This window comes from Moschus berezovskii, chromosome 10 (genome assembly GCF_049115385.1).
Source record: "Moschus berezovskii isolate FMDL1 chromosome 10, NW_MosBer_1.0, whole genome shotgun sequence".
NCBI classification, from domain to species: domain Eukaryota; kingdom Metazoa; phylum Chordata; class Mammalia; order Artiodactyla; family Moschidae; genus Moschus; species Moschus berezovskii.
The window spans coordinates 28719746-28732424 of NC_142469.1; the positions used below are offsets into that span (position 1 = coordinate 28719746).

The 12679-nt window shown below is 42.9% G+C and overlaps 1 protein-coding gene across 5 annotated transcripts in view; it reads left to right on the top strand.

The window, feature by feature from the left end:
* The first annotated feature begins 328 nt into the window (after positions 1-328).
* The window catches only part of ECHDC1 (ethylmalonyl-CoA decarboxylase 1), a 55011-nt gene continuing 42660 nt past the window's right edge, over positions 329-12679 (top strand). For 2 of the 5 annotated variants that reach the window (XM_055433919.2, XM_055433922.2), the window contains exon 1: positions 329-585. Coding sequence is in view for 2 of the 5 variants with exons in the window: in XM_055433920.2 (XP_055289895.1) it covers positions 11297-11312 (16 nt within the window). In the remaining 3 variants the exon portion in view is untranslated. Of the gene's footprint in view, positions 609-11208; positions 11313-12679 lie in introns of those variants that run through there. The other 3 variants (XM_055433921.2, XM_055433920.2, XM_055433918.2) reach the window with 3 other exon arrangements.

The window sequence follows — 12679 nt, forward strand, 5'->3', positions numbered from 1 at the left end:
CAGAGACCCGCTTTCCGAGCTCGCCTACTACACGAGCACCTGCGCGCAGCTGGCAGAGAGCGGGGCGCTCCGCGTCGGGGGCGAGGCTCCTGGGTCTGGGGTGGAAAACTAGGAGCGGAAAACCCAGGCGCCCGGAGGAGGATACCCTAAAGACAGGAAGCCGGACGCCGCGAGCCAGAGAGAGGGCGGCCAGCGCGGCGGGGGCGGGGCGGGGAAGCGGAAGAGGGGCTGACGGGCCGGAAGAGGGGCTGACGGGCCGGAAGAGGGGCGCGGCGGGGCGGAAGAGGGGCTGACGGGCCGGAAGAGGGGCGCGGCGGGGCGGAAGAGGGGCGCGGCGGGGCGGAAGTGGGCGTCGTCGCCTGTGCTGTCTTCAGGAGCGTGTGGCTGCGGGGGCTGCACTTTAAGGAACATGTCTTGGCGAACCCTAGCAGTCACTGTGTAATGGACTTTCGCGCTTCTTCACTGGAATTCCAGACGGCGACCCGCGGGGCTTCGGCGGCGCCGTCCGTGTGAGGCCGTGCCGCAGGCCCACTGCCCCGTGCTGGGCGCAGGGACTCTGCAGAGCGGCGCAGAACCCTTTGCCAGGTGAGGGAAGGTGATGGAAAAAGGTCAGTGGAACTTTCCTGTGAAGGTGAAGCAATAGCTGATGTTGACGTTTTCAAAAGGATGCTGCTGCTGCTGCTAAGTCACTTCAGTCGTGTCCGACTCTGTGCGACCCCATAGACAGCAGCCCACCAGGCTCCCCCGTCCCTGGGATTCTCCAGGCAAGAACACTGGAGTGGGTTGCCATTTCCTTCTCCAGTGTGTGAAGGTGAAAGTGAAGTCGCTCAGTCGCATCCGACCCCCAGCGACCCCACGGACTGCAGCCCACCAGGCTCCTCCATCCATGGGATTTTCTAGGCAATAGTACTGGAGTGGTTTGCCATTGCCTTCTCCGTTCAAAAGGATAGAGACGCGAGATTTCAGTGCTGAGTTTGTTTATTTAAATTTCATTTAAATGCTGAATACTTTACAATTCGTGTACTCAGTTGTTGTTCAGTGGCCAAGTCGTGTCGGACTCTCTGGGACCCGGTGAACTGCAGCACCCCAGGCTTCCCGGCTCTTCAGTATCTTCCTGAGTTTGCACAATCTCATGTCCATTGAGTTTGTGATGCCATCCAACCATCTCATCCTCTGTCGCCGCCTTCTCCTCTTGCCCTCAATCTTTCTCAGTAGTGTTAAAAAAAAAAGACGAAAGAAGATAATTTAGATGATACATTTAAGTTCACGCTGCCACGAAGTGGGCAGCCTCCTTTGGGAGAAATGCAAAATAAAGTGGAAGGCATGAAGCTTTCAAGATAAAAATAAAACAGCCAGTTCTTTTGCCAGCAAAATGGGCTTATTTGGGTGTAGCCAAGGAATTGGAGTTGGGACAAGCGAACTATCGTAAAAGCCATAGACAAGTTTGACAAAGGAGAGGCCCATTATGTTAAAGAGAAGGAGGAAGTTGACAGGAGTTGTTTTGAAGAAAGTCCCTGGGTTGAGGTGAGAGTTCAGGTAGTGATGATTTCTCATAGGCTAAGTAGCTAGGTACACAGGAAATATTCCTGCTTCCCTGGTGGCTCAGACAGTAAAAGTGTCTGCCTGCAATGCGGAAGACCTGGGTTCAATCCCTGGGTCGGGAAAATCCCCTGGAGAAGGAAATGGCAACCCACTCCAGTACTCTTGCCTGGAAAATTCCATGGACTGAGGAGCCTGGTTGGCTATAGTCCATGGGGTCGCAAAGAGTTGGACAGGACTGAGCGACTTCACTTTTCACTTAGTGGGTCTGTAAGTGATGCTCTCTTGTTGGAGTATGTAATTAACAAGGAGTAATTGATGCCTCCTTTGGTAGTGTGTTCTTCCAACTATTTAAAATTATGTTTTTTTAAATTCAGTTTGACGTTTTCTGCTTTTCTCTGAAAGCATCACTGATGAAGAGGCAGGTTTTCCAGTTTCGGTGGCCTTTGTCCCTTGGTGCCAAGAAGGACTTCTTGCTGGGTGTTGTGCCCCACCTTGGAGGGAAAGTTCACCGATTGGAAACCTGTTGAAGAAACCTAACAAGGAGGAGTGGAGAAGGCAATGGCAACCCAGTCCAGTATTCTTGCCTGGAAACTCCCATGGATGGAGGAGCCTGGTAGGCTGCAATCCTTGGGGTCGCGAAGAGTCAGACAAGAATGAGCGACTTCACTTTCACTTTTCACTTTCATGCATTGGAGAAGGAAATGGCAACCCACTCCAGCATTCTTGCCTGGAGAATCCCAAGGACGGAGGAGCCTGGTAAGCTGCCGTCTATGGGGTTGCACAGAGTCGGACACGACTGAAGCGACTTAGCAGCAGCAGTAGTAGCAACAGAGAAGAGTAGCAGGGAGAAATTTCGATCTAACCTTCTTAGGATCTTAAATCGTTTGAGATCGTTCTGATAATTTTGAAATGTGGAGCAAGCATCACCTTGTTGGACAAACTGGTTTTTACAAAGATTTGACAGGCAACAAAATACAGAACTTAAAATAGTTGTACAATGCAGAATTAAAAGTTTAGAACCAAATTGTGTGATTGTTCTAAACTAGGACCTTAAGCCTGAGAGTAGCCAATAGAAGAAATCATGTTGGGGAAGGGAGAGTGTCAGGTGACCCTGTTGCAAGTGGCCTTTCTCTCTGATTCTTCTATGCAGTTGAGTTTCTGTTTTCTTGTTTTTCTTGTTTTCTTTGACATTTACTCGAACCCAAGGGAAAAAAGACTCTTCCTACTGAGGCAAACCTGGAGTCAGGTATGCTTCCTGAAAGGTCCCATCAAGGTGACCATGCATGCATACTAATTCATTTGAGTTATCTCTGACTCTTTGTGACCCTATGGTCTGTAGCCTGGCAGGTTCTTCTGTCTATGATTCTCCTGACAAGAATACTGGAGTGGGTTGCCATACCCTCCTCCGGGGGATCCTCCCAACCCAGGGATCTAACCCACATTTCTTACATCTCCTTCACTGGCAGGTTTTTTATTACTAACACCACCTGGGAAGGCCATTAAAATAGTGTTGTTATTTCAAAAGAACTGTTTAGAACCAAATGTATTACCCAATAATACAGGCTGTAAGATTACAAATTCAGGAACCATGAGTCTAGGTAAGAATCCAGAATATGGAGAAGGAAATGGCAACCCACTCCAGTACTCTTGCCTGGAAAATCCCATGGACGGAGGAGCCTGGTAGGCTGCAGTCCACTGGGTCACTATGAGTCGGACACTACTGAACGACTTCACTTCACATATATATATATATTTAAAATTATTGTCTTTGATATAGTCACATCCTCTCAGAAATAAAGTATATTTTTAAAAAGTCCTTCCTTAATTGGCCTGCTCACCAGTTTTGGAAAGTTGATGGTCAACAACAGCCAGCCATGTGCCCCAGAACTATTTTACTTGAAGAAATAAACTTGGTCAAGGAGCATTCAACTGGCACCTATTAGCCCTGAATCCTGTAGCTACCACATAGGTCTGAGGGCCTCTCTCTCTGTCTCAAAAAAAAAAAGAAAAAGGAAAGCAGCAGGCTTAAGATATGATGGCAGGTGTGACAGCACGAGTTGGCCTGTAAGGCCGTGTGATCAATCGCAGAGAAGCTGCTGGTGGTCCAATGTGGGATCTTACTTCCCTGGCCAGGGTTCAGACCTACACCTCCTGCAGTGGAAGCTCAGAATTGTAACCACTGGATCACCAGAGATGTCCCGAAAAGTGGTGTTTTGACTGAAACTGGAGATGCCTAGCTGGACATGGACCTTTGAGTTCTGGAGTTCTCAGGGACATGAGCTCAGTCTATGCACATGGTATCTGCAATCACTGGACTGGGTGTAATAAGTAAAGAGAAAAAGGCCCTGGAACTCTTGGACGTTTGGAATTTCAGTAGCAGAGATAGAATAAAGGACACCGAGAATGAATAGTCAGTGACTAAGAAAGAAAACCAGGAGAGAGATTTCCTAAGAGAAAGACACGGCCGATCCTTCACTCCCTTTCAGCTGTATTTTGAGGGGACACAAACACAAACTCTAGAATAAAGCAAAGTTTTCTAGGAATGCTAATCTGTACAAATAACATTACTTATTGGTTTATCATGGATGATTATTTTCTGGAGAGAAGGGAAAGGAAGCCCTGACATTAGGAAACAACAAAGATATAAAAGATGTGGATGATGAAAACATTCAAACATTCATACATATGATGGAAATATCACACCAAAATTCACAAAGCCAAACCTACAGGAAAACCAGAGAAAACTGGGCAGAATGATGTTAGTCATAGGAGCCTTCCATTCCCCTCTCTGAGCCTATGAGTGATCAAGCTTTGGCTTTTGACATCTGACACAACTGGGATGAAGTCTCTTGTGATTTTTCTTCTCCTTTTAGCTTTTGATCCATGTTTTAGAAGTTAAAGCTATGGAAGGTCAGAGTAAAGATCTCTGAACCTTGATCCAATGCACCTTTAAAATTCCTACATGTTGAGGGCCAAACCTTCTGTAGCTAGGAAGCGTGAGTATCTGAATAATTTGCATATATCATATTAATTAACCATGAGGCCACACATATATATTCGCTCTGTATATAAATACACTAACTACAGACCAACCTCTCCTGGTCATTATGCCCTGTTTGGTTAAGACAGTACCTGCTACTTTTCAGCAGTGAGTAACAATAAGGATGCATATTTTTCTCAGGTGCTTTTAAAAAAATAAAACCCATTCTCTTTTGGAAAAAGAAGGGAATATGAGCAAACCACAGTTCAAATTATGAACACTATGGGTGAGAACACATTGCTGAATTTGTGTGAAACAGAAGGATGCAAAAAGCACTGTTTTTCACTTAGGGAATTTTTCTTGTTATGGAGAAAAAAGTTCTGTTGAGCCTACAAAGGAAATAATTTTAAAATTAAACAAAATAGCTCACTAAAAAAAAAAAAAAAATCCAGAATAGTTAATAGTCCAGACAAAGAAAAACTTAAGTGAATTCTGAACCTTCTAACTCTTAAAAAAAGAAAAACAACAACAAAAAAACGGCAAGTGAAAAGATCAATTTGTCATGGGGATTCTGAAAGGCCATAATCAAAAGAAGAGGTTGTCCCCTTTCACAGTAATCTGAAAAATACCAATAAGGGTGTTGTCTTTCCGTGAAAGAGAGAAAAAGAAAAGCAACAGTGACAAAAAGGGTATACAAGCCTGGTCAGGTCATCTTTGGAAAGCTGTCTACCTCAGTTATTAATTGCTGCTTTTCCTAGTCAGTTTGACTTGGGCGTTTCCAGTGTTTGTACAAGACCACGTATCAGGTGCAATCTTCTTAAGCTGTGAGATGTGTACTCAAGTTTCAGTCCCTGAAGTTTGGTTACTTTCCAGGTCACGAGGAGGACGTGGTATAGACTGTTCTAAGGAAATTCAAGAGCAGTCTTTTTCTTACTGATTTCAAACCAGAAAAGTGGAAGAAAATTGAAAACATTAGTTTGAAAAGGAGTAGCCAGACATTTTAGGGTAGTAAAAATATTTGACCAAAGAGTTACTTTGGCTATCTGCTGCCAAGAGTTTTTCAAAAATATCAAAAGGTTTTGGACAGTTCAATAAATAGAATTAGAGAAGATTATAAAACACTGAGTATCTGTTTAATCCAAATGACGAGAAGATTTCAGAAGACAAATGGAGAAGGTTACATAGCTGCAAAACAAAAAAGCCAAACCAAACCTTTAGCTCTTCTTTATAAAAAGGACAGCTTTTATCATAAAGCACCTGAAATAATTTTGATTAATGTTTTGCAAAAGTTTTCACTTTTGTCTCAGGTTCAAAGGGTTTGTTAACCTAATAAGCCACTCATTCTATACAAACTAAATAATACCAATATTTATTAGAGTATATTCTAGTTTACTTTCAATATATAGTAATACTAAAAGAAAAGAGAAATAGAAATAGCAGAGGATACGTCATCAAATTGGGTTTTAACCAACATGCAGACTCAAACAGCACTGGGAAGTCCCATGACACAGCACATCTGGAGTCCTAATTGGGAAAAGGTCCCAGGCAGCGTTTCCACTCTGTGGAAGAGACTTCAAAGACTGCAGTTCAGGGTTCCCGCTTATAATCCTAGGGCGCAAACCGATAGCATCATCAACCTGTGAGCAAATTGCAGCTCTGAGTTCCTGTTTATCCTTTAAACTTGGAATGTTGTTAAGCCCAGGGCTTGATTGGCCAGCCTGTCTTGAGGGGCTCAACAGTCTCAAGATTCATCCCGTCTTATCTATGGTGCTACAGTTCTTACAGTCATAGCTGTCACTCACAGCCAGGGCAGTGTCCAGGCAGGTTAGAAGCAAGGTCACAGGCCTGCTCTACTTTGTCTCTGAAGCCTAAACAAGACTAATTTCTCTAACAATGAAATGGTCTCTTGAGGAAAAATGAGAGATACCAAGGGAACATTCCATGCAAAGATGGGCACAATAAAGGACAGAAATGGTATGGACCTAACAGAAGCAGAAAATATTAAGAAGAGGTATCAAGAATACACGGAACTGTACAAAAAAGATCTTCATGACCCAGATAACCATGATGGTGTGATCACCCACCTAGAGCCAGACATCCTGGAGTGTGAAGTCAAGTGGGCCTTATGAAGCATCGCTACAAACAAAGCTAGTGGAGGTGATGGAATTCCAGCTAAGCTATTTCAAATCCTAAAAGATGATGCTGTTAACGTGCTCCATTCAATATACCAGCAAATTTGGAAAACTCAGCAGTGGCCACAGGACTGGAAAAGGTCAGTTTTCATTCCAGTGCCAAAGAATGTTCAAACTACCGCACAACTGCACTCATTTCACATACTAGCAAAGTAATGCTCAAAATTCTCAAAGCTAGGCTTGAATGTACATGGACCAAGAACTTCCAGATGTTCAAGCTGGATTTAGAAAAGGCAAGGGAACCAGAGATCAAACTGCCAACATCCGTTGTGTAGAAAAAGTAGGAGAATTCCAGAAGAACATCTACTTCTGTTTCATTGACCGTGCTAAAGCCTTTGACTATGTGGATCACAACAAACCGTGGAAAATTCTTAAAAGAGATGGGAATTTCAGATCACCTTACCTGCCTCCTGATCAACCTGTATACAGGTCATGAAGCGTTAGAACCGGACATGGCACAACAGACTGGTTCCAAATTGGAAAAGGAGTATGTCAAAGTTGTATATTGTCACCTTGTTTATTTAACTTTCACGTAGAGTACATCATGTGAAATGCCAGACTAGATGAAGCACAAGCTAAAAACAAGATTGCCAGGGGAAATATCAGTCACCTCAGATATGCAGATGACATCTAGTGGGAGAAAGCAAAGAGGAACAAAAGAGCCTCCTTATGAAGGTGAAAGAGGAGAGTAAAAAGGCTGGCTTAAAACTCAACATTCAAAAAACTAAAACTAAGATCCTAGCATCTGGTCCCTTCACCTCATGGCAAATAGATGGGTAAACAATGGAAACGGTGAGAGACTTTATTTCTTGGGGCTCCAAAATCACTACAGATGGTGACTGCAGTCATGAAATTAAAAGATGCTTGCTCCTTGGAGGAAAAGCTATGACCAGTCTAGACAGCCTATTAAAGGCATAGACAAAGGATGAAACAGAAGCGTTTAAAAAAGACACATGTAGGTGGGAAATTAGTGTGTATGATAAAAACAATTCTAGTCAGTCATGTAATTTATCTTAGCAAAACTCTGACATTTTAAGTTTCCTCAAAAGATTTCAGTATGCTATTTTTAAGTACATATATCATAAAATACAATTGTTGCACCTAAAACTCTTATCCCATTTTCATCTACCTGAATTATTTGTTCCCAACATTTATGTTTAAGTTACTCACAAAAACTTAATGAGTCATTAGACAAAGTCAGCCATCATCTCAAGCAGATTTTCTTTCTGACAGATTTGCAGCAGAGATAATGTAAATTTATCTGACTAGTAAACGCATGTGGAATATAAGTATTATATTCAGTGCTGATGACTCTAAAGACACGCCTGTTTCAGTTAGACTAACAAATTTAAACTGTCACATGAACCACAAAAGCATTTGTGTGAGTTGCTTTTATATTTCTGATAATTTATATAAGTAACATTTTTAGACCAATTAAATGAAGCTCTTTTTATAAATTAATTTTGGCAGTACCATCTGGAAGTATAAAAATAAGACATACCTGTGACATAACATACAGCCATACACAGAGATCTTTTAACCTGGTACAAAACTCAAAGGAGAATATTTAGATACAAATTGTACTTCTGACAGGTGAACTAAGTTAAGCTTACCTGTTTATTTGCATACTATAAAGACCCTCTTAGAGCTGTCTTTTCAGACTCATCTTGTCTTTTTAGAAAATTCTACATACCAATGAAAGAAAACATTCCATTGTCTTTGAGATCAGGTGCCCTAAATATCAAACCTGGGTTTGAGCAGAACTACAATTTTTTTGAAGATTTATATCCCCTTGAGGTCAAATGTTTTAAAAGGTAGGTGCTGTCTTCCTATGAAGAAATTGAGAAATTTCAGAGGGGGGATGGGAGAGAAACAGATTATTTACATAGTATAACACAGTAGATAATAGAAGACTTTATTGAAAAATTTGATCTCAGTAGGAATGGATGTCAGTAGCATGTAGAAGTTGGGAACAATCAAGTGTCAAGGGATAACAGTGTTATTTATTGCTCTGAGGTTCTGGGCAAACCTATCCCTCTGGCCTTGTGTTTTCTTACAGGAAAAATAGATGTGTTACAGGGAATGCATTTATTGCTTTGAAAGATATTTATCTACTGTCAAGTTCTAGAATTATTAATTATTTCCTTTTCTGGGGGAGAAAGAAATCCCAGCATGATACTTTTCTAAAAAGTCTTGGCCTAATGAACGAATAGGGCTGAGGAAGTTAAGGAGAGAAGAGTGAGTATCTCTCAAAAGGCCTGAAAAGGAATAGGCACAGAAGTACGAACCTAGGGTAGAGACTCCCAGGGTCTGAACCATATTAGAACCTGTCCTGGAGAAGGGAATGGCAGAAAGTGAAGAGGAACTCAAAAGCCTCTTGATGAAAGTGAAAGAGGAGAGTGAAAAGGTTGGCTTGAAGCTCAACATTCAGAAAACAAAGATCATGGCATCTGGCCCCATCACTTCATGGGAAATAGATGGAAAAACAGTGGAAACAGTGTCAGACTTTATTTTTTTGGGCTCCAAAATCACTGCAGATGCTGATTGCAGCCATGAAATTAAAAGACGCTTGCTCCTTGGAAGGAAAGTTGTGACCAACCTTGATAGTATAGTAAAAAGCAGAGACATTACTTTGCCAACCAAGGTCCGTCTAGTCAAGGCAATGGTTTTTCCCGTGGTCATGTATGGATGTGAGAGTTGGACTGTGAAGAAAGCTGATCGCCGAAGAATCGATGCTTTTGAACTGTGGTGTTGGAGAAGACTCTTGAGAGTCCCTTATACTGCAAGGAGATCCAACCAGTCCATTCTAAAGGAGATCAATCCTGGATGTTCATTGGAGGGACTGATGCTAAAGCTGAAACTGCAATACTTTGGCCACCTCATGCGACGAGTTGACTCCCTGGAAAAGACTCTGATGCTGGGAAAGGTTGGGGGCGGGAGGAGAAGGGGACAACGGAGAATGAGATGGCTGGATGGCATCACCGACTCTGTGGACATGAGTTTGAGTGAACTCTGGGAGTTGGTGATGGACAGGGAGGCCTGGCGTGCTGTAGTTCATGGGGTCGCGGAGAGTCGGACACGACTGAGCGACTGAACTGAACTGAACTGAACTGGAGAAGGGAAGGAGGAAGTTGGGACTGGAGGCAGGGCCTGAGGCAAAGAAAGTGAAGGAGGGGAAAGAGACCGGAGAAGATATGTTGTCTTTTTTAATTTGTTTGAAATGTTCATGAAGAAGAACTGCATTTTCAAAAAAATATGTATTTATTGACTTCAGTGTGTCAGTATTAGTTGCAGCACACAGTATCTTTGACCTTCATTGTGGTATGCAAACACTTAGTTGTAGCGTGTGGGATCTAGTTCCCTAATCAGGGATTGAACCTGGGCTCCCTGTGCTGGTAACACAGAGTCTTATCCACTGGATCACCAGGGAAGTCCAAGGACTGTAATTTTTAAATATCACACCATCCAGTTATGCTAGACCTAGACAGCATTCTAAATAGCAGAGACATCATTTTGCTGACAAAGGTCTGTATATTCAAAGCTATGGGTTTTCCATTAGTCATGTACAGATGTGAGAGTTGGACCGTAAAGAAGGCTGAGCACCAAAGAATTGATGCTTTTGAACTGTGGTGCTGGAGAAGACTTTTGAGAGTCCTTTGGACTGCAAAGGAGTTCCAACCAGTCAATCCTAAAGGAAATCAGTCCTGAATATTCATTGGAAGGACTGATGCTGAAGTTGAAGCTACAATACCTTGGCCACCTGATGCGAGGAGCCAACTCATTGGAAAAGATCTTAATGCTGGGAAAGATTGAGGGCAGGAGAAGGGGAGGACAGAGGATGAGATGGTTGGATGGCATCACTGACTCAATGGACATGAGTTTGAACAAACTCCAGGAAATCGTGAAGGACAAGGAAGCCTGGCTGCAGTCCATGGGGTCGCAAAGAGTTGGACACGACTGAGTGACTGACCACCAACAACAGAGTCCCTGAAAGGGGAAAATTCCTAAACAAATCGCAGGTCATCGCCCAGCACAGTTCCAGTGGGAACAGCTTAATTTCAAAGGAGTTGGGCCAAATGCCAAGTGTGTGAGTGCTCACAGGGAGGATAAAGCCTTAAATACAGAAAGTTATCTACTGGAGGAAGTCTCAGTTTCGATTTGCTGATGAGGCAGCCCTGGCAGCAGCAGCTCTATTTGTGCCTAGAAATGGATTCCAACCGTCAGTAATGTTCTCTGGGAACTCTATAATTGTCCTTCTCGCTGCCCATATTAAGTTATCTTAAGTAAAATTTGCATCATTCATTTCATGCAGCCAGCTTTTCAACAACAAAAGTGAAAAACTCATTTTTGGTAAATGTTCTTTCATTCTAGTATTCTTTTTGAGCCTCAACAATTCTTTTTTAATGCTGCACACACACATGTAATTGTGAAATCAACTGGGGGAGGGAGGAGCATAGTAATAAAACAGCTGATCTTTTCTTGATAGTTTATTGGTCTGACCTGAAAGATAAGTAGATCTTAGTTAGCTGGTGAGTTGGCAGTGATCAGCATTCAAAGAAGAGAGACCAGCTTGCAGAGAAGAATGGAACTGAAACAGGGTGAGTGGTGGGATTAATGAACAGAGTAGGTAGAGTTGACTTGTGGACAGATTCTTTAGCCTTGTCTTGTGTTGTGAATTCTCAAGCCTTGTGTGCCAAATTGTTATTGGCAAATATTTGTCAAGTACTATACCAGGCATTGCGAATGTCCTCTTGCAGCTAAATCTAGTGGGAAGATTTGGTTAAAGGAGTAGTTACAGCAAAGTGTGAGTGAGGGTTAATGAAGGATCTAAACATTGTGAGAGCAGACAGAGTATTTTGTGTAGTTGAGAGTATTAGAGGACTTGATTTGGAGTTGCCCTGAGGAAGAAAAAAGTGTAATGGGGAATCACATACTCAGAGGGTTGGAATGAATAGAGCACCTGAAGGATATGAAAAACTGAAAGAAGTTCATTTTGGCTGGGAGGAAAAAAGGTATGTGTGGCATACTCACTACATACACAGTAGTGTATAACTCAAGTAGTGAAACTTGAAAGGTAGGTTAATTAAAAAAAAAAAAGAAAATGAAATCGCTCAGTCGTGTCTGATTCTTTGTGATCTCATGGACTGTAGCCTACCATGCTCCTCTGTCCATGGGATTTTCCAGGCAAGAGTACTGGAGTGGGTTGCCATTTCCTTCTCCAGAGGATCTTCCCAAACTCAGAGGATCGAACCTGGGTCTCCCGCATTGTAGGCAGACGCTTTACCATCTGAGCCACCAGGGAAGTGAAGTGTTAATTAATGATAGCCTAAAACCAAATTCAGATTCCAAAAAACGGGTCATATGCTGACAGTCTGAAATGGAATAGTTCTGATTTTTTGTTGTTTACTCCCTGCCTTATGCTTATTGTTTTCTTGCTCAGTATGTGTTTGTGTTTACTCCCTGGATATTTCCAGCACCTGATGAAACAGGTTACAGCTTCTAAGAGAACAGAGAGCTTAGTCTCTGCAGGGAGGGGAGCTTACTTGTTTGCCTTTGAAAAAGTTAGAAAACATGGAGAGAGTGAAACCTTTGATCTTGGATCTCTTCTCTTTCCCCTTTTTGATGGCATGATTGTGAGCTTGTTCAGCTGGGCTGAATCTGCTTGTGGTAGGACAGCAAAGCAACCAGCCGGATGGGTTAGCAACCCTGACAGGCTGCAGTGCATGAGTCACAGAGCCAGACATGATTGAGCTACTGAACTGAACTGATTCATGTGATAAGTGGTAAGTTCCTCAGTCATGTCCAACTCTCTGCAGCCCCAAGGACTGTAGCCTGTCAGGCTCCTCTGTCCATGGGGATTCTCCAGGCAAGATACTGGAGCGGCTTGCTGTGCCATTCTCCAGCAAGTATTCATAGTAGGCTCTTATCCAGTGTCAAGGATTGGACCCCTCATCTTGGAATCAGC